Source organism: Colossoma macropomum, unplaced genomic scaffold, assembly GCF_904425465.1.
Source record: "Colossoma macropomum unplaced genomic scaffold, Colossoma_macropomum, whole genome shotgun sequence".
NCBI lineage: Eukaryota > Metazoa > Chordata > Actinopteri > Characiformes > Serrasalmidae > Colossoma > Colossoma macropomum.
In genome coordinates this window covers 21,407,743-21,430,093 of record NW_023494792.1, presented here as the reverse complement: position 1 = coordinate 21,430,093, position 22,351 = coordinate 21,407,743, and the positions used below count along the sequence as shown (strand labels likewise).

At 42.1% G+C, this 22,351-nt stretch overlaps 1 protein-coding gene across 1 annotated transcript in view; it reads right to left on the bottom strand.

Annotated features, from left to right (window-relative positions):
* The window catches only part of plxnb2b (plexin b2b), a 90,980-nt gene that overhangs the window by 45,025 nt on the left and 23,604 nt on the right, over positions 1–22,351 (bottom strand). Inside the window, 4 exon segments of the mRNA XM_036576542.1 lie at positions 66–166; positions 401–526; positions 1,442–1,636; positions 2,611–3,764. Coding sequence (XP_036432435.1) covers positions 66–166; positions 401–526; positions 1,442–1,636; positions 2,611–3,764 — 1,576 coding nt within the window.

The window sequence follows — 22,351 nt, the reverse complement described above, 5'->3', positions numbered from 1 at the left end:
TTACAACATAGAATTTGCATTATTCCTCACATTTAATGGTCAAACACATAATAAATAATATTCACCTGCCCTCCAGGACACACCAGCCACAGTAAGGATCTTTCTGGGCCATACAGGACATGCAGTCAGTCTTCAGATGGCATAACTGCACTGGCACCTTAGTGATCTACACACCCACAGAAACAGCATGAAAACCTTTGATTTAGTCTTACTTTTAGCCATATCCTTTTGTTTAGATATCATTATGGAACCATACATGCCGCATCAGCGGGTGGTGTACACAGTGGAAGACGACGGGACATATTCCTGCAGCATCGAACATTATGGACAGGCAAAGAAATTAACTCTTTCACAAACACACACAGACTTAATGCCATGATAAATGACTTTAGTGCAGCACCTTTTTCTCTGTAGTGATGTACAGGTGGCTCTGGGTCTTGTCAAAGAAAAGGTTCTTATTCACGCGACTGCCCATGGTGTCCCCGGGAACCCTGATGCACACCTCCGGATTGCCTGACAAATGAACCTGCAGAGTCGGAGAACAATAGACATGGAGCAGGTTACAATTATACAGTGCAGCATGGGACAAGACACATCCGTCATCCTTACCCACCACGAAAAAACCCACACACAGCATCCTACGCACCTGAGACACACCTGACAAAATGTCATTCCCAAACTAATGGTCTACAAGCAGTTAATGACCACAACCTCCAGGAATCTGCTCTAAAACTCCAAAAATAGCCTCTTGGACTCTTCATTAGGAGTAGTGCTATCAGTAAGACTTAGACGAGTGAAAGGAAGATGCCAGCCATTCCAATCTAGGCTTCTCTTCTTCATTCTGTCTGCCAGAGTTCTGTTGTTAATGAAGGAGAGAATCCATGTAAGGGAGGCTTCGGTACACTCCTAAAACTGATGGCTGCATGTGAGAAGTGACTCATCATCTAAAAACAAATTTATTGTAATTAGTTGGTGTCTGTACTCAGAAAGTGTCTTAGAGAAGCAGATCTAATCTACGATCACAATAAGCTTGTAGTCTTTTATCCAATTTACGTGTTTCTGGAAAACAAACATGGTAGATTTGTCTACAAACCAAATGCGCTGTGTTTACCAAGCCTGCAATAGGGCATCCCAATAACTGCAATACATGTGCAGTTCTTCTGGCAGGTAGATTAACAGAATTACTACACAGAATATCTCACCTGCCAAAAATCCTCCTTTTTTCTACCCTGTTGGATGCAGGCTATGTAAATCTTTGGTAGATGATCAATTAGACACTATTTTGTCACCATTCCTTGCATTTTTTTTAAAACTTAACCAATCGGTCTGCCTCAACTGGCTTTTAAGACCCACAATGTGCATTCCAGGAGCAACACCAGTGCTTTCACAAAGAATCTAGAAGTAAATGTTTACTGCTAATCTTTTACTCTCCAATGCCTACCTTTACCACCTCTCCCAGGCTGTTCCCAAGAAAGGCTATAGTGTGGTCGTTCTCCACAGCGATGGCCACTGCGGTCAGATGACCATGACCTTTTCTGGTGAAGATTGCCTCTGCCTGCAGGGCGAATTGTGGCCTGCTGGCCAGCGGGTATCGGAGAAACTCTGCTCCACACCTGTTCTGTTCCACTATGTCCTTCTGCAATGGAGGAAAGAGAGAGTTTCAAGCCTTATTAGAGTCTCTGAAGAATTCACCTCACAGCCAGGACAGTGGTCACATCCTTACAGGACTGACTTCTCTCTTAAACCCTATTCAAGCTGGATTAGTTTGACCTGGTGAAGTACTATGATTTAAGTGATTACCAATGAGATTTGTGATTTTAATCCAGTACAAATCTGAAATGTCTGTAGTCTGACAGTAATGAATCCGTACTGAATGACCTTCTTTAATCTGAGGAAGCTGGAGCATCTTCAGTAATAGTGGTCCTGTTCAAACTAATGTAATAATAAAGCCTGATAATACCCAATCCCTCCCCTTTTTGGCCTACTGTAAGCTACAACACTTACTCTTTCGCTGCTTCCTGTGCACTATTAGTGAGTGTGGCACCTGTTGCATAACACATTCTGGCTATTATGTGTCTGTTTGGGCTATCTGTGGTAATTTTGTAGAAATTAATTATACTTCATCCCATATGAATCATTCAGGCAGATCCCCTATAAATTACATTTCAGAGCCTTCTTGCTTGAATAGGGCTTTAACATATATATTTCTAAACCAGGTGTACTGGTTTGAATCTAAAACAGAGCAGAGTTCCAAACAACTAATCTTGATGATCACTTTGCAATAGTATGCGTGAAGACATCACTTTATTTGCTATGTCAGGTGTGAAATCAGGGTTAAAATTACACTCTGTAATGTGGGAATGATCTCCAGAGGCAACTCCGTCCTACAAACTAGTGTTTTCCCAACCTAGTCCTCATGGGCCTACAACCCAGTCTTCTATACCATCTCCCAACACACTTGAAACAAGCCATAAAGCATACTTAATACATGGGTTACAGGTATAGAAACCTAGAACCCGAGACACACCACAAAATGCAGACTGTCCAGTTTTCCCTGAGGACTGGGTGGAGAAACATTGCTATAACCTAATTAATTTCGGTGCTACTTACACTATGACGATTCTCACAAGGATTGTCTGTGATGGATTTGTAGGGACTATACACAGCTGGTTGTCCTCCAATTTTCCCATTTTCAGTATAACAGGCATTGAGGATGTCCTCCACCCTCTCGTTAATGCGCTTTAATGGATACATGCAAAGAGCGGAGTCTGTAGCATCCTCACCATCTCGACTGGCCACTATAAACAGCACTTTATCCCAGACTGTAACAGTGCCATACTGACCAGAATCCTGCATGGCACGAGCCAGCTCCTTTCCTGGCTCAGTTATGTATGCAGCCTGGACTTTGTTATACTGAACTCCATTTTTACTGCAGCTGAGCTGTAGCTCAGTGTAGGAGTAATAGCCCTCGTCCTTCTCGCACAGGCGCGACACAAAAGTGAAGTTGTCCGCTCCGCCCAGGGTGCGGGAGAAGAGGAAATAAACAAATCCAGTGTCTTTAAAGGCAAAGCGGAACTGGTGCTGGTACATGGGGGGGTAGGGGATGGCCTGCACCGGAGAGGCCTCCACGATGCTTTCAAACACCACCCACTCCTTATAATTCTCCAGGATGCGCGTGGTGATGAGTTTAGGGTTGTCCTCATGGCCACCGTAGCCCTTACCAATCAGGAAGACGTCAAATGGCTTTTTATCCGGGTCGTCCTTTAACTGGAATGTTGCCATGACGCCCACAACTGAGACGTTCTCGTCAATGCTGGCGGCATATGTCCTTTCGCCTTTGCTGTCGCTGTAGTAGATCTGCTCGTTTACATTGTTGAGGTTCAGAAGCGAGCAGATGCCTCTATACACGCTCCCACACACTATTAGAGATCTGTTCGTGGGGTGGACCAACAGGAGCTTGTTAATGTTGTTGGTGTCTTTCAGTTCGGTGGTCACGCAGGTAGAGACAGGCGGCGTGCAGGTACGAGCATCCTTCTTTGGCCCTGTCACAGCTCTAGCTTCCAGCTTGAGAGAAACATCAAGCTGGTAAATGGCATTAACGGCGCCCAGGTACAGGCGACCTGTTGCAGGATCCTGAACCACGTTGTTGATGGGCATATCGGTGGAAAACTCCGAGAACTCCCCAGAGTCCTCAGCAGAAACAAACCACACCAAGAACAGGACCATCTGCACCCAACGCACAATCTGCACCCAACCCGCCATCTCTGCAGGAGAGTGAAAGAAAGAAAAAGAGAAAAAGAGAGGACAAAAACATAAGATGAGTGAAATAAATGTCTTCAGAAGCAAAATACAGCAAACAGTCATGATAACTTTGTAAAATCACTCGACTGAAACCATTTCTAAGGTCAATGCTAGCCAGCAGCTTCTGCTGGGACAATAAATGATGTTTTTAATGAGCGGCTAGACCTACATCTGAGATTTGTACGGAAAGATGCCTACAGTGTTTCCCCTGGTTCAGACTCCAATATATTTTTAAATTAGCTTTCATCAAGGACTTTTGTATCTCTATTTTAGTATTCTCATCAAGCTACAAGTTGTTCAAGCTAAGCATTAATAGATTCCAAGGGAGTCTTTAGAAATTTAAGATGTCTGACTACAACATAAAAACTGACTAAACCACGAAAAACCACCACCCCCCCACACATAGACACTCTCTTTCTCTCTCTCTCTCTCTGAGGACATTAATCTTAGTTTGGTCACAGCTGCTCGAGCACAGTCAATCATCTGTTGCTTATTTCATTACATATAAATGACAGCAAGGCAATCTAAGTCACAGATACACACACACACACACACACACACACACACACACACACATCAACAAAGACAAACAACTGAGGGGGCACACACTGCCTGACTCACAAGAAAAACGTATAAGTGTACAACACACACACACACACATACACACACACACACAGTGCTCCTCTGGAGAACTCTACAGGTGGTGCCGTCAGCAGCAGTGGGGCCTCTGTTCTTCTTTCCAGTCAGACAGTTAAACCTAGAAGGCACACTTGTCAAACTCAAAATCCTGACGAAGTCCCACCCGACTGAGCAACTATGGGTGTTACATTATGTTATGCTAACCTGCCTTTCCCCCGCAACTTTGACCATGCACACGACTCATTACCCATTCACCCCCTAGGGCTCTGTTAATTTCAGCTCACACACTCATTTCCATAAAAACTCCTGTCCCTCTATTGCCCTGCTTTATCCCAGCCTCTTTTTCTCCCCCTTCTGAGCATGAAGCTCATTTATTTTAAATTCCATTTCTCCAGGTAAATGTGCCTGCCCTTTTTAATTCACCCCCTTAAACAATTTTCAACAACAGTTTGAAACAGTGATCCAAGGTAGTACGTGGAGTCTGTGCTCTTTACAGCAACAGCAATTAGTGCTTTTCTGTTTGTTTACCCCTGGAGACGACTGAAGACGTTCTCTCTCCAATTTAAAAAGTCATCGATTCAATTTTTACCTTCTCACTGAATTGACGATGATTAGCTGGCGATTTTCATGATGTGATAAAAAAACATCTCAATCTCCAAAACAGTACTTCTACAGGAGAAGGCAAAAACTCTCTTCACTTTTAATGGAAGTTCACGCAATGAGATTTGATTCCAGGTCATTTCAGAGTGTTTCTATTTCAGTGAAGCAACTATCACACAAGGTTAAAGACAGCTGCTATGTTCAAATGATCCAGGGAAAAAAAAAAAAACGAGATGGAGATACATTACCATTTATTTATTTAACAACTTCTTAAATGGGTCTCTTTTACGGTAAGAAACGTGATGGACACACCAATTCTTGTGCATTTTTGTGCCAAATAATGTTTTTACATTTTTTATGACGTGTTTTTAAAGGCTCCCTAATTTATCTTTTTCCTTAAGTACTTTGGGAACAGCCTATAACATACTGTCCCTTAATCATACATTTTTGGTCAGGGAGGCTGACCTCAAATTAATATAAAACGACAAACACACTTTGGAAAGTTCATGCATGGCTTGCTGTTTTTCAGTTAAGTTCATTTCAATTGTTTAGCCTTTTTTTTTTTTTAAAGGAATTCTGATTACTCAATCACAAAATCAATTGACAGATTACTCAATTACTAGTATTATCAACAGCAACAGCCCTTATTATGTGCAGTCACTTAGTGAATCCAAGTGGTGCAGAAAAGCGAGTCATTTATCCAGCACACTTCCATGAACCACTGAGTTGCACTCCACACCTGCTATTTCATACGGTTGTTAAGAAAAAAAGGCTAATTGCTCTGGATGAGGGAGGCTGATTTTACAATAACACAAAAAGAGCTAACTGCTTTTGAAAGTTTTTACATATTTTGCTGTTGATCGGTTAAGTCTATTTTAATTGTGTAACCTAAGAAACCCTGATTACCTGATTAGTCATAAAAATTAAATGATATATTACTCAATGAATAATTACTAATCAATAGTAACAGCCATTATTATGTGTAGTCACTTGGTGAGTCCAGCTGGTATAGCAGTTAGTCATTTATCCAGCTTAAACACCTCCAAGAGCCACTGACTTGCACTTCATACCTACTATTTCATCAGGGTGTAAAAGGAAATAACTTATTGCTCCTATAATCGTAAACCTGGGTCAGGGAGGCTGATCGTACATTAACACAAAATAGCCAACATCCTGTGATTCAGGTCTCAGCTGTCTGTGAAGCAACATTAATGATCAACCACTAATCTAAGAAGACAGATCAGGGATTTTACAGAGAGCATGAGTTAAAACCCAAGACACAAACCTTAACTCAATATCAACCTCCTGGACACAAAGGAAATGGCTCTCAGACGTATAGATCACTGGTGGTGACCTCACTTACAAATCACACATGTGTCTTCTGTTATCCGATTAGCCTGACACATCTCTTGTGTTGCTAATGCAAGACAAAAGGTCAAGACACATGGGCCTTAATCCATCAACTGTCTCATGATTCACAGAACTCACTGAGCTATAAAACAGAATGGGAAAAGTTAAGTCTATTCCAATTAACTAAATGACAAAAGGCAATCAGTGATGGGACACTAATTGGCTAGAGGTTGAATTACATGGCTAAGTCTGCAATGAAGATGAAGTTAATTGGCACTAAGCTTCAGTGAATGTATCAGAAACGACTCTGACAGAAATGCAGGCTGACAGACATCATATTGATTTGCCAAAATTTGCTTATACTTATGATTTCTTAAAAAAAAAGTGAACAAAAATAGAACACAGCTCAGGTAAGTTTACTTGCTGAAAAAAACTGTATTTTACCTCCTCCAATATACCTCAACACTGCCTTGTTATAAAGCATAAAGAAAGACAAAAGTCTCCTCATTTTAACATGTAGCGGGGAACTTTTCTCTGACAGAAACTTCAGGAAAGAGAGAGCGAATCTTATGATTAGAGCGACAGAAATTCATCTCTTCTCTCTTACTTTACAGAGCATAACTTCAAAGAATCATTTGCTTATTCATGCAAATCGCTCACTTCGCCCAACAAAGTATGCTGCTATACAAATTTCCTTCAGATGTTGGGTTGGGGGTCACTGAACGCTGTGAAGAATGAAAAATCCTGAACACTTTCTCTTTTTTCCCCCTTTTTCATTGGCACGCCTCCACTCCCCAAATGCTTTTCGTCTCTTTTCATCACTCTTCCACACTCCTAATCCCAGGGACTGGAGCTCGCCCGCCATCAAAGGCTTCAGGAGAACCAGCGCAACGCCGGCACAATGACACAGGTGTCACACCGGAGCGCTACACAATCCAGTCAGAAAGCAGGAAAACAGAGAGGCGCCATCCGCTTTCAGACTTCTCTACACTCTTCACACACACAGGCGTGCGTAGCTTTATCACCATCAGTAGAGCTCCTGGAAACAAACTACCACTTCTAAATTTAACTTTGGGCTGGAAAATGAGCCTGAAGCGAACACCGTCGCAAATTGGTGGCGATAAATAATAATGAAACGAGCCAATTGCTAATGAGCCAGGCACATCTGGAGCGATCCTGCCAGAAAGCCCATGCTGTTAAATTATAATCATCCTGGAGAACAGGAGGCGTACCTCCAGGAGGAAAAGAGAAGACACAGAGGGAGATAGACGGTGTGCAAGAAAAGAAATGAAAGAAAGAGCAAGGGAGAAAGAAAGCAAATGTGCGCTAATATAAGCCAACTCCAAGGGCAAAGAGAGATCAGGAGTGATGAATATGTGTAGAGATAGAAAGAATGAGAGAGAGAGAGAGAGAGAGAGAGAGAGAGAGAGAGAGAGAGAGAGAGAGAGAAAGAAAGAAAGAAAGAAAGTAAAGAAAAAGAAAGAAGAAAATGAAAAGGAGGGGAGAGAGAGAGAGAGAGAGAGAGAGAGAGAGAGAGAGAGAGAGAGAAACAGTGAGGATAAATTCATTAGCATCTTATTGCCTGAAGAGCTCATCTAGTCATTTTTACTGTTTTCTACTGCTGTAGAGCATACAGGATTTAAACACAAGACTGTATCGTCTCCTTAACCAGTCACTGCTCATCACTCCATATACAACCAGTCTAGACTCCAGACTTCACAGGGGGCTGCATGTCTAACAAATCACTTTTACTACATTACAGGGTAACTTCTCTGTAGCATAATGCTTATTTACACAACTGAACAATTTTTTTTTAATGTTCTTATCAGTCTGTAATATTCTGTATATAATAATGTATATAGTAATTATATATATATATATATATATATATATATATATATATATATATATATTTATATTTTTATTTCATTTGTCCTTTAGTTAAATACTTGTTAATAGTCTGTGTGCTTGTCTGTTCTGTTCAGTGTCTTACATCTCATACACTTCTCAAGACGTTTTCTTTGTATGGGTAATATACTTTGTGAAAGAAAGAGATTCTGATAGGCCTGCTTTCAGTGGAAGGCCTCACACATTAAAGCAGTGACAGACAAGGTGCAGTCAAATACGTATGTGCAAGGGGGCTTGAATGCACCTCTGGAGGCTGGTGAGGTCAGCGAGCTGCCTGAATGGTTGTGGATTTCTCATGTGGAAGAGACAGATGCCCTGGCATTGACCCTTGTGGAAAAAAAAAAATCCAAGCAGAGCTAAACTGGTGCATGCTTGTTTTTGCCTTTGTGGAGTCTCTGGGAGCGAAAACAGCTGCTGACAGCAGCCTGTGGAGGCAGGTGAGGGGCTTTACAATGGCAATGAGTCCACATGACCCCATCTCTTCAGCGTCAGCTTCAAAGCCTCAAAATCCAAGCTCAAACTTTTACTCTCAAAGGCAAAGCTTAGCATTTAGCAAAGCCTGTGTCCTGCAGAGAGGCCTCAACAAAGCAACGGACCTGCCTGTCGAATTTGTAAAGAGGAACGACAATGAACAATGAGCAGGATATCATTTCATATTCATGGCCACACCGAGTAGATTTCCTATTGAAAGCGTAATGGACGCTTTTTCCATTGGATACTAATGCACTCAGATGTTGCTTTCGATAATGACAGCTGAGGACTTCATCTAAGGCTATCATAGACACACATACACACAAAGAAGTGAGAGCTATTAAAATATCCTCAGCCCTGAACTACTGCCTGCGGGGTGAGGGAGAAGGGGCAACTTTCATTTGCCAATCAGCCTTTCTTTATCTGATTGATTGTCTCTATCAGTCATGTTTTGGTGGTCTGCTAAACTCCGATAAAGCATGGACTCGATAGATGACAGCAAGGGTGAGCAGCACACATCGAGAGGGCGCGAGCGACAACTGTTTCACGGACAGGACCAAGATAATGAACATTTTGTTATTTTGTAGACAATAAAAAAAGAGAAATTAAAGTTGTTAAGCATGTCAGAGCAGGCCCTTCTCACTGAGGGGGCAGAGGGAAAATGGAGGCAGAGGTGCTTTGGAAAAGCTTGTGTGACAACAGCAATCCAATTTCCATATGAACAATTACCCCACTGTCGGGACTGGCACTTCATTTATTTCAATTTGACTGAGTGAGGGGGAGAGCAGCTCGCCAAGGCAACCAAGCCAGCGCTTAGAGGCAGCGAGGCAGCTGCTACCAATACACACTGCCCCAAGAGAGGCCAATCACATCAGTGCACAGCCTCTACAAAGGGCACTCACACAATTCAGACAAGCCAAGTCGCCCCCACCTTGGCCTAAATGCTCTACCATGAGCATCCTCCATGGGAAACATGAGGAATATGCACAATGTTTGTGTGTTTGCATGTGAGTGCTCAGGGTACACGTGGATCTGTCAGTTTATGTGTAGTCACGGTTGCCAGATTAGTTTCGAGGGAAATAAATGTAGAAATGTAAAAAAAAAAACAAAATAACAAAAATAAAAAAGTAAAAAGAAATAAAACATCTCCAAATTCTGTACTACAATAAAAATGGTCAAAAAATAGCCAGAATTTCAACCACAACACTATTGCTTAACATAAAATACCAGACATACTGAATAATACTGCATAAATAAACAATGTTAGGGATGCTTCTAATGCCTGAATTATAGGTGTGATTCACTCTGGAATGCTAGTCAGAGCACAGGGATTTAAAAAAAAGAATTAACTTTCTTCAGTTGTAACCACAAAGGCAGCAGCACAGGTAGTGGTCAATATGAGGGCACATATGCCTGTGAGGGAGTCTTTAGCTGTAAAATAAACAGCAAATAAAAGATAGACAAACACATGCCACAGATCACACATTGCAGTAACATCTGCTTAGCATGAAACAGCACTACTGTACAAAGATGAGCCACAACAAGAAGCAGCACTACATGACGCTGTGCTACAAAGATGTAACCAAAGTATTAATGACTAAGTGCTAATCACAACAGGCTACAGACATATTACTCATTACAACCACAATCCATGCCTGCGAAAGTAAAATTAATGAGCGTACAACTAACAAATAACTATACATGCTTTTATGACAGTTAGTAAAAGATACCCACTAAATTCATGCACACAACAGCAGATGATAAAACAAGGACGAACTCTACTGTCCTCAGTTTCTCATGAACATACATTGCACAGACGGAACCAGAGCGCAACACAGTCATCTCCAAAGCAGACTTTTATACAAATAATAATAAATAAATAAATAGCACATCCCTAACTATTAGAGCACAGTTTTAAATGAAGATCAAATTAAGCATGAATCTACAAATGTACAGTATTTAGCAGGAATGACTATTCAGATGCATTATTCAATGGTGTAAACTGCAAATGCAGTCCTAGCAATACATACCTGTGTTCTTAAAGATGAGGAAAAAAGAAGGTATAAATCTAGACGCAAGCATAAAATGATCTGCCAGTTCTACTTCATGATGTAAGTCAGCGTCTTCAGAATTCTTAAAAAAACATTTCAGAACGTAGAGCATAAAAAGCTGAATATGTTCAGACTGTTCAGCACTTTCTCATATAGGCTGGCATTCAGAAACACTACACTGTGAAGTAGTCACTAGACTGTGACGCACGCCTTCACACTCTGCATTAGAGTGTGGCAATGTGCTCCTCTCAAAATGAGTGATTAAAATGCATGTCGATCAAAGCTTCTCACTTAATGACTGGGTGTAGGGAGAAGGTAAGCCTATTACAAGTTCAGCTGCAAGGTTATTTCTTATTTATTTTATCAACTTTATTTTATGAATTTAGTTGATCAATTTTATGCATAAAGTTGTAAGCAAAAGTTTGGGAGCCCCAGTCAAATTATGTAGTTTGTTGATATTCTAAGTGAACATAATGCATACTCTACAGAGAACACACTTCACACACATTTTAATGCACAGATACTGTTTATTCGCTGAATTTGACATATTGGAAAAAGAAATAAATAAAACTAAAATGTGCAAAGGTTCTGTCACAGTTTATATTTTCCAAAATGTTAACCTCTGCAAATAAACAGTAACTGTGCATTAAAAGTGTGTGCAACAAAACATAATTTGACCAGGGGTATTCAAACCTTGAATAGGATAAACTGCATACATACATTTTCTTAGGGTTGTCAATTAGTCGCAATTTCATGTGATCCCAATTAATAGTATTTGTCTTTTTTGTTTAAATCTGACTTAGGAGTTTATTTAAAAGCATTTGCTCTACCAATACAAGTGGACAAAGAATTAATTAGGATGTATCTGAGATCCTCCAATGAAAACCATATGTTAAGCATTCCATCCTTTTTTTGGATTATGAGTTACTTCTAGTTTTCTATTTTATTCTGCATAAATGTTTACATTAAAAAGTCAACAAGTATTTACATTTTAGTGACTCCTTTTATTTAAATAGAGGGCATCAAACAATACCATATGAAACTTAAATGATTTTTACAAAAAATGTCACATATACTGCTCTTTCTGCAAGGGCTCATTTATTATCTTTAATAATGCAATAACATTATTTTGTGTGAATGTAGGGCTCACCTGAACATAAAAATAATGTGAATGCAAAGTGAACATGAAAATTGGGTGAAAGCAGTTTGTAATATTTATCAAACAGTGTTTGCATGTTTCAACTCTTATGCTATCATAGGCCTCTCACTCTCATGCTGCTACAACATGGCTTGTTCTTGTTTTGAGGGAAATTGTAGCTTTCCACTTTGCTGTCGCTTTTGTTAGTTTGCTGCTCACTGGTTTACACACGGTTCTCCTGCAAGCACTGTCCAGTGTAATCTGCTCAATTACTGATATTTCCTGTGGTGTGAATTGCTGGTAAAAAAAAAAGACTCCAGAGTTTGATAAACAAATTCAAGGCACTGCAAAAAAAAAGTTTATCAAGAAAGCCCATAGAACTTGCCATATAAAGCTGTATCGAAACAAGAAGGTAAAATATGCAGAGCCATTCAAAGAAACACACAGTGCACAAGTAGCTGCTGATGGTTTGAAGAGACAAACTAGTAAAATGTGATAATGGCATTTTTTTAAAAAAATAGAGGCGTTAATTTCACAGTTCAGCTTTACTCTGGCAACATTAATCATTTTTAAAATGTGTTTTCTTTGCCAAAGCCCTCGGTTTCTATCTCATGGCAGAGAGTATTTATTACTGTTGGACCTGATTTTCCAATTGAGTGTTTACAGTCCTACTGCTCTTTCCATATTACCATTCCCAATACCAGCTGTGAAGTGAAGCAGAACACACACACACACACACACACACACACACACACACACACACACACAAAGATCACTGCATGCTGAGATAATCTCCTGAGCTTGCTAGGCCTCTCTACATTCTGGATGAGCTTACTCTTGACAGATATTCTGCTTTGTGTGTGCGTGCGTGCGTATTTTTGTTTACGTGTGCATGCCATGTGCAAGCTCGGGCCACAGCTGGCACACACAAAAACTGATTAAACTCTGGAATGGCAGAGGATGCAGAAATTCTTCCTTTGCATGCTCTGCCTGCCCTCAACTCTTGCTCTGTCCTCTCCTTACCACTTCTGTACACACTCCATACAATTAAGAAGTCATGGAAGAAATCTATTACACACCTTATTGGCTTTAATGATTGCACTTGGCGCTCATAAAGCCCAATGAGCCATGCAGCAAAGGAGTAATACAGCACCGTTTCACTCCTTTGTCACCACAGATTCAAGGGGAATACTGATCCACTTCTGATGAAACGCTGCTTTCAAAAGCCTGCTCTTATCTCGAGTCTCATGGCCCTGCCTTTCGGAGCCAAGAACAATACTTAAGTGAACGCAATGTCACTTAAAAAAAAGCTAGAGATCGTAATCTGTGACTCTCTTTGCTGAGCCCTAAAAGCCACAGTTTAGACACCTCTCCAAGAACACTAAACACCCCTTGCATCTGAAGTGGACAGCTCCCTGTGGTATGGCAGTGGAGCTGCAATGTGCAAGAGCTGGAGAGAGAGGGGAGGCTTTGTTTGGCCTTATGAAAGAAGAGCAGGAGGTCAGAGAGCATTTTTTACTCCGATGAGACAGTTTCGTTGCTCTCTGCAAGCTGCCATCTGTCTTCAGCTTGCACACAGCAGCTCACAGCCCAATGGCCGATGGCTGAGATGCAGGCAGTGGCTCAGCTCTGGAATGGCACACGCAGAGGCAGGCTAGAAGTACAGAGGGAGTCAATAAGTAAGTTATGAGAGTTGCATTACATTTACAGCATTTAGCGGATGCTCTCATCCAAAGAGACTTCCTGAAGCACTTTGTTGTGTTCCTGGAAAACGTATCCTTAAACTAGGGCAAACAGTCTAAAGATACCCTCAAGCTATGTCGCTGCCAGAAACAAGAGTCAGTGATGATACATAAATATACAGTACACAGGATTGCACGTTTCCATCCAAAGAACTTTTTATGAATAATGTTTCGCCGTCTCAAAAGTTTTGTCGAAGTAGGCTATGAAAGCAGACATTGGTCACATTTTACGAATGTTGACAAAACGTTCTGTTCAACTTTTATGGTAAGAAAAAAAGGTTTAACGATACCTGAAACATTGTTAAGTTTTTTTTTTGTTGTTTTTTGGGGAATAATAACAACACAAATTAAGTGTCACATGACAGATTTCCTTCATGTACTTCTTACAACAAACAGAAAGCCAAGGGGGGTTATTTTTCCAATTTTCTCCCCAATTTAGTCATATCCAATTCCACCCACTAGTTAGAACTCCCCCAATCACACGATAACACCAGTGCTAAGAGGTCAAAGGTAAACACAAGCTTCCTCCGAGTCATGTGAATCCAGCCACTGCATTTTTCCGAACTGCCTCTACAGTAATGTTATTGGACAGCTGAAAGTGTTTGAAGGAGAACGCTAACTGCCACTTCTGTTACATCAGCTAACAGACGCATGCGCTGGCCAGCAACACACTGAGTGATGGTGGGAGAGGGAGGGCCATCCTACCCAAAAAGAGCGAGGCCAATTGTGCTTTTTTGGCCACAGATGGCTGTAGCATCACCAGGGATCGAACTTGCGATTCCCTGATGATAGGGCCAATGCTTAGACGGCTGCGCCACTTGGGAGCCCAAGAAGGTTTTTAAAAAAGAGCTGTAGCCAGAAAACAGCCTTTCTAAATGGAAAATACTCTTACAGTTCCGTATGGCATAGAAATTTGATCTCTAGTGTGACCATTCGGATATACAAAAAAGTAATGTGTCATACTTTTTCTAAGCGTTTTTAGCGGTAAAATTCATTTTGATGGAGACAATTTGCTGGTTAGCAAAATAACATTGTTTTTTAACCATTTGAATTTTATCATTTGCAACTTGCAGAGAAAACAAATGTAGCTACAGACTGCAAGAGTAAAGTAGTTATGGGTTTTGCTGTTGTTATGTGCATGATTGGTGTTCATTTAAATGCTTCTTGAAGAGCTGGTTCTTCATGGATTTGACCATTGCCATCATGAGCAAGTAACAGATAGGAAACCGGCAGCTGCTGGGCCAAAGAGAATCTATTCATGAGAATGTGCTTTACAGTTTACTCACAAGAAAATTTGTTTTGAAGTCATAAATCCAAAAGATCCAGTCTCACATATATAGGAGTATAATTACCATTTCACAGCGAGTAATGCAGGTTCCGAAAGGCTGTGGCCATGTCAAAGTCTTTAACGTGCTGGGATTAAGCCAAGCGTCTGTCTTTCCACATTCATCACCCTTCAGTGGAGGCGTCCAGAGGCCCTGAGCCCCACAGCTAAGAGGTGTCTGTGTAATGGCTAAACAAACACCATTATCTAGTCGTGATGGCCCTGCTCTGAGCTGCAGTTCTGACTCCAGTGCTCGGTTAATCCCTGCGGCCCCTCAGAGCTAATGAGGGCTTTAACCAGCGGAGAGGGGAGAGAAAGATAGACAGACAGACAGAAAAACAGACAGACGGGGCAGAGCAACAGTCCCTCACGAATAAGCTCGAGACATACATCCCGCTACAGTCTGCTGAGAGGGACGGAAACCTAATGAGGCAAGCAAAAAACACTGTTCTCCGGCTCAAATACTTGTCCACCGTGGCAGGTGGTTCATTGGAAGTTAACACACATTCAGATACACTCAGCCCATCCCCCAGCCCCCACACCCCCCTCGTTATAGCAGTCTAAAGAGGAGAGCCACTCATTGAGAGAGGGCTAACGGGTGATTAGGTCCACTGAGACAGCGCTGACCTTTTTCCTCAACATCAACATGCATGCGTCTGCTATTTTTCACGACAGGCGTGGAGGCCAGCCGCCATCTGAGTGCCACCCTCCACGAAATGTCACAGTCGTGAATGAGCAGAAAGTCGTCCGCTGCTCTGCACCGGCCAGTCACCGACTGTCCCTTGTCCGTATGTAGGAATGTTGGGTTGAGGGTGATTTCACTTCCCTCAGCACTTCTGGAGTCTCAGGCCACGCTCTGCACTAACAATAGCCCCTCCAACAACAATGGGGTCAGATTTACCAAAGTTTGTTGTGCTTCTGCAACATCAGTGATATAGAGCGTTTCTCTTATGCTGCAATCATTGCTGTGTCACTCGTTTTGTTTAGGCCAGCAATTTGTATGGGTGCATTTATCTTCAGTGCACCTGGTCCACGCTTTTCTGCTGGACAGCTGGAATTAGAGTGGGGCCCACTTGTGCCCAGGTGATAATCTACCCCATAAATAAACGCTTCATCATCTGTTCTACAGTTTTTCCATGCAGAACTGTCTACTTGGAGCGACGTTTGATCCTCTGTTGTGTTAGTTGCCTTGCTGATGCAATCTGGGCACTGAAACTATAACTTCTGCTCTCCACTCCTCTCTTTGTCTAACTGTCTTTCTCTCTTTCTCTATCCCTCTGAACATCTGCAGGGCGATATGGGCAACTGACGTGCTGACGTGTAGGTTAATTAAGTTTGAAATCGGTGCGATGATCAGCGAGCCGTCACTCAAACCAGTGGAGCTTCAGAAAAGAATGCTCTTCTAGAGGCATGGCTGACAGCTGCTGCCCAGGCAGACTCGCTGTAATCAGGGTGAACATGGGATAAACCCCTGCCTCTGCTCACCAACCGCCACACTTACGGGAGATGATTCCTCTGTGACCATTACTTTTGGTCCCAATCCTGGTCCTGGAGTACCCTGTAAATTTTGATGTTTCCTTTGCTCAAACACTGTGGTTCTCAATTCCAATTCTGGGGACCCATTGCCTTGAACAGTTTCAAGTATTCCCTACCCGACGGCACCTGATCCTGCTAATGGAGGACTTGATGATCACCTGATGAGCTAGGGAGCACTCGTTTTTCCCCATGACTGGTATTGAGAACCACTTCTCCAGCACACCTGATCCAACTAATCACTTAATTAACAAGCCCTTTACTCAGTTGAAGTGGGTATGTTAAAGCAGGGAAAACACTAAAACATGCAGGGCAGGGATGAGGAGTCAGGATGCTGTTGGTATTGCAGTCACGTCTGCTGACTGTAATCCTTAAAAAATGGACCGTGGTATTAGCGAAACATTGAAAGCCAGGAGGTATTTTCTATCACCTCAGGACACCTACCTGTCTGGCTGGGCTCAAGGCTTAGCCTATTATCCACACCTCTCAGTAGCTGCCCGGATCGCATGGCATATGGCTAAATGGCAGCTGCTGCCAGTCTGGGGTGAGAGGTTTTTGCGGGTTAAGGGAAATTAGCCCTCTCATAAAATCACAAACCGGCTTCATCCATCTGACAACAGTCTGACAAGCAATAAGGGTATTTCTGATGAATGACTCAGTATTCTGTGGATTCTGTAACACACACACACATGCAGCCACATATACACACACCCCTCGCTCTGACTGGTGGCTGTGCTTTCATGTCTAGTGTACAAGGTGACATTTTGTCAGGCTCAGGCAGGCCTGGGCGACATCAAAGCCGGGTTTTTGTTGGCAGCATTTTGTTAGCATCTCTCGCCCACCACCGTTCCTCGCGGCCCGGCTCAGATAGCGGCACAGGCTGCCAGTCGCTCTCTCATTCCAAACTCTTTATCTCGGCAGCCTTCTGTTGATAATTATACCCGCCCCCAGCAGGCTCGGCTGGGCCGCAGCATGCGCACCGGGACGGATTTATCACCTGCACCATCGGCCTGCAGATCCAAGGTCAGGCTCTGTCCAATTCCACTTCTGACTCCATCACATTGCTACTTCAGAAGCGAACAGCCACCGTACACGGTGCAATACTACCCATACGTGCATGTGCGCTCTCACACGTTCACTTTCCATTCCAGACAGCAGGCCTGAATGGAAATTGACGATTCAATCCTGGAATGGAACTCTGGATGGAGTTCTTTTCGGAATTGACTCTTGCGCTTCAGCTATCTTGCGTCCTGCTCCGTTGAGTAGAGCCAATTTCTCTGCCGCCGTTGCAGCCACAGTGAGATGGCCACCTTGGAGAGAGTGAGCAAGGACGAGACGCTCAAAAACCTCCTGCATTTCCCTTTATCACACAGAGAGAGAGAGAGAGAGAGAGAGAGAGTGGGAAGTAGACAGAGAGGGGGATCCACCGCCAACAGTTTACTGAGAGCATCAATCGCAGAGCCAGCTCGAGGAGTCTAGAAATGAGAATCTATGCTAATGTAATTTCACTGCGCGTCGCCCCTCTCGTTCCACACATGACCGATTAATACCCAAAGCCTTCTTCACCCCTCCATCAATTAGCATACGCTAGATGTTATTACAAGATGAATGTGTTTTCGATCAGGGCGTAATTGTGGTTAGAGTCCAGAGGGAACATCTTCAAGCACTCCATGGGTAAAGCTGAGGATTGGGAGGTAAACTGATTTAAAAACTGTCAAGGATGTGTGTGGTTATGTTTGTGTGAGGTCCCGTGAAGCTTAACACACAGGAATGTTAAGTACAGCACTTTACCCAAACTAACATTTGCTTGCTGTGGTACTGGTTTCTGGTTTAAACCGCTTGTTAAGTGGTGCAAAGCAAGCATGGTCGTCTAAGGCAGTGGTTTCTAACGCTGGTCCTGGAAAACTCCCTGTGCTGTATATATTGGTAGTTTGCCTGCTCTAACACACCTCAGGGCTTGTCTGGCAAAGCACGTTGGGTAAGTCAGCTTCACAAAACCTAACAAATGCAGCAGTGCTTAACTTGTTTTAAAGATGATGGTTAATAACTTTACCTGTTAAACCAGTTTAGATACAGTCTCTGAGTAATACTTGTGCATGTACACATGAAAGTGTGACATTTATGACAGCCAACTGCATGAAACTTAGAGAGGTGTCAGCACAAACATAATAAAAAGGGTAGAAATGCAGGTGCTGTGGCATTTTCTTCAGGCGTGTACTATAAACCAATTTAACAGCTGGATCCAAAACCACAATCTACCATCCTACACATACTATATTAATGACGGCTCTTCTAACGCTGGTGTACTATTTTGCCAAACTACTTAATATGATAGTATTTTGGATGCAGCATATGCTGTCTCCTTTAGGTTGGTCCTATTGGTCAGAAGCAAAGCCCTGACCAAGAGCCATTGATAATTCCCAGTACAACATAAGTGGCCATGGCAATGTCCCCTAGTAAAAAATAATCTACAACTTAAACTGGTTGATCTAATCAGTTAGATCGAACTACATTTAAAGTTAGCCAGCTAAGCCTGACTGTGTGTAAAATAAGACCTTTATTCATGCAGTTTACTACATCAATACATTCATTTGACGTGTATAACTGGTGATCTTGCCACCAAACACGTTTTTTTCAGATAGCACAAATGCAACATTTTCTCCACCTTTTGTTTGACATCTGAGTGACAGGAACCTGCTGACAAATCACTGTTGTCTCTGGCGTTGACATGGCAACAACCAAGATCATGGATTGGTTGTGTCCCAGAAAATAGAACTTTTTCACAAACATCAAAAGAATTTGTTTGCCCTCAGCTCTGTCACAGATGGTGTTAGCATCTCCAAAAGCAGTACAAACAGGGCTCAAAACTCTGAGATATCTGTGGCAGCTCTCAAAGTTCCAGCTGCTGAATGACGGGGTAAAATTCTCTGTGCTCCTTTTGCTTTGGAACATAGCCACACAATGTCACCATCTGTCTGTTTTGTGAGTAGCAAAGGATATTTTTTTGCGCTTGAAGACATTCTGCCCAGTGCTCGTTTTAGTTGCAGTGTGAAAACAGCGAAAGTCCATCATGTCCGGTGTGCATAGTTTTGATGCATAAAAAAGGTGTTGGAATATTTCGCATTTTCGTTTCGTTTTTTAGCATCACGTTTGGTGTCTAACAGCCTTTTTGCTGTAAATTATGCCCGGCCCCTGATTCAACTAATCAGCTAATTAACAAGGTCTGAGTTGAAGTGGATGAGATAGAGCAGTAAAAACACTAAAATGTGCATAACAGAGGTACTTCAGCACAAACACCGTCTGTCTACGAACTGCAAGGACATAAGAGAGAGAGAGAGAGAGAGAGAGAGCGAGAGAGAGAGAGCGAGAGAGAGAGAGAGTCAACACTGGGACAACGAAAGATAAGAAACACACTGACATATTTTACTCTTCTTTGTCTCTTCTCATTGGAAAGATTGAGTGTTTTTCTCTCTCAAGACTGATGTGTTTAATGCTTAATGCAGAGGGCTGGGAGGGATTTAGTGGAAGAATTCTTATTAGGGGAATTTGGAGCCACAAATAAGGCAGAGCCCCCCGGTGAGGGTGCGTCGTACGTATGAAACTTTAATGGTGCTGTGTGTGGAGAGGAGATGAGGAGGAAGCTCCAGCAGGGGTGAGAGCTAGCCGCTGGAGGAAGAGCACTAACTCAGATAAGCGCTCAGTCGCCGAGGATCACAGCACATTCTCTGCAGCTTCACAGGTCTATAAAAAATCCTCTTTGTAAAAGCCCTTTGTATTTTACACGCTCTCACTGTTCTACTGCAGACATGAAGATAAAAAAAATGAAAATGTAGCCTAATAAAGGATCTTTACAGGTGATAAATTCCCTAATTGCTATCGCTAAGCACATTTCCTGCTTTAACGGGCCATGCTATATCATTTTAATTATCACTCTTGAGCCTAATTAGTTGTATCCGTACAACCAGAGGCAAACACATAGCCAATTAGGTTTGAATCAAAGCTCGTACACTCCGTCGACATGGGGTCTCCGCTTTTATTGGAATCATGTGCGTAATGATGAATGGAGCTCAGGCTGTGGCACTCCCATAGTAAACTGGAGATGTGTCAAGTTCTGTCACGGAGGTGATGGAACAGCATGAGGGTGGCAAAACTGAGTGTTAACTGATATGAGCTGAGTGGATTCCAAATCAGCAAGCACAGTGCTTATCTGATAATGGATCCTATTTTCATGATCACATCAGGTGCAAAAAGTAAGGTGCAAAATCATTACTGTTTTTGGTGTTATAAAATATAACAGATCAAAGTGCCTTACAACCCTAAAAACAATATAAAAGCAATTATAGCAAATACACACACACACACACACACACACACTTTCTAAACCACTTATTCTCTGGGGTCACGGTGGGGGGGGCTGGAGCCAATCCCAGCAGTCACTGGGCAGAAGGCAGAATACACCCTGGACAGGTCGCCAGTCCATCGCAGGGCAGACAGACAGACAGACAGACAGACAGACAGACAGACATACAGATCCTCTCACAAACACACACACACTTATTCACTCATTCACACCTAGGGGCAATTTAGCGCATCCTTTTGGCCTGACTGCATGTCTTTGGACTGTGGGAGGAAACCAGAGCACGCGGAGGAAACCCACGCAGACATGGGGAAAACATGCAAACTCCACACAGAAAGGGCTCTGGTTGCCCAGTTGCGGAACTGAAACCAGGCCCTTCTTCCTGTGAGGTGCTTGCAGTAAAACACCAATAATTAAATGACACTAAGCCAAATGAAACCAAAGAATAAAAAATGAAAAAATCCAAAATTAATAAACAAAAATGACTAAAAAGAATTAAATAATTATTCAGCCAATCAATGCAGCTCACTAAAGTAGTCGGGCAACATATAACTCAAAGATTAATCCATGAACAGTTTGGTGCAGTGAATAGCGGATTAATACAGAATTGAACTGATGTGTGTTCATGAGTGTGTATATGTAGTATTTTACAAGAGCTTTAAACCTGGCTCATTTCTTAGATCAGACTTGTTAGACATTTTATTAACTGTATTAGTTGAAGACATTATATGTGTCTGTCCAAATCACTACTCGGACAAGATTACTTTTATGCGAGGAGATGGATGTAATGTAAGTAATGTGATTTTTACCAGCATTTTTCTTTTAGTCTCTTCCGAATCGAGCATGTCATTTTTACAGACTGCACACTCAAGCATCAGTAAAGATTCCAGCGACTTTTTCTTTCTATAAAACCACCCTTTGAAATAACCCCAGGTTATAATAATCTGTGAAAATTAACATGTCTGTGAAAACGCTATTATATTCTTTAGAAACGTTTCTTAAGTATGAAAGCACTCAAAGAAGCATTTATTTGTGTTCTCTGTGGCTAAAATAAAGAAGATATGAACTGTCCTATCCCACGTGTACAACTTAGAACATTAAAATATGTAAAAACTGCAGAAAAAATATGTTTTTACACAACAATGTTGTCTGTTGGCTGTAAGTTCCCAGGCTAATGATAATGCTAATGACACTGCATTCACCTAAGGCAGCAAGACAGATGGTTCGCATAAATGAAATAAAGACTAAATTAAATGTTTTGACGTGTTTTCAACTCTTTTCTGAAGGCAGTGTGTAAACAGAGCAGCCACTCTTATTTATTATTAAATTTCGTATCTCATGCAAATTGGTCATAAACATTACAGCCATCCTGCAATAAATTGGCATCACCCCACCTTCACATGGAAAACTAATCCCATCTGAATAGCACTTAATTCC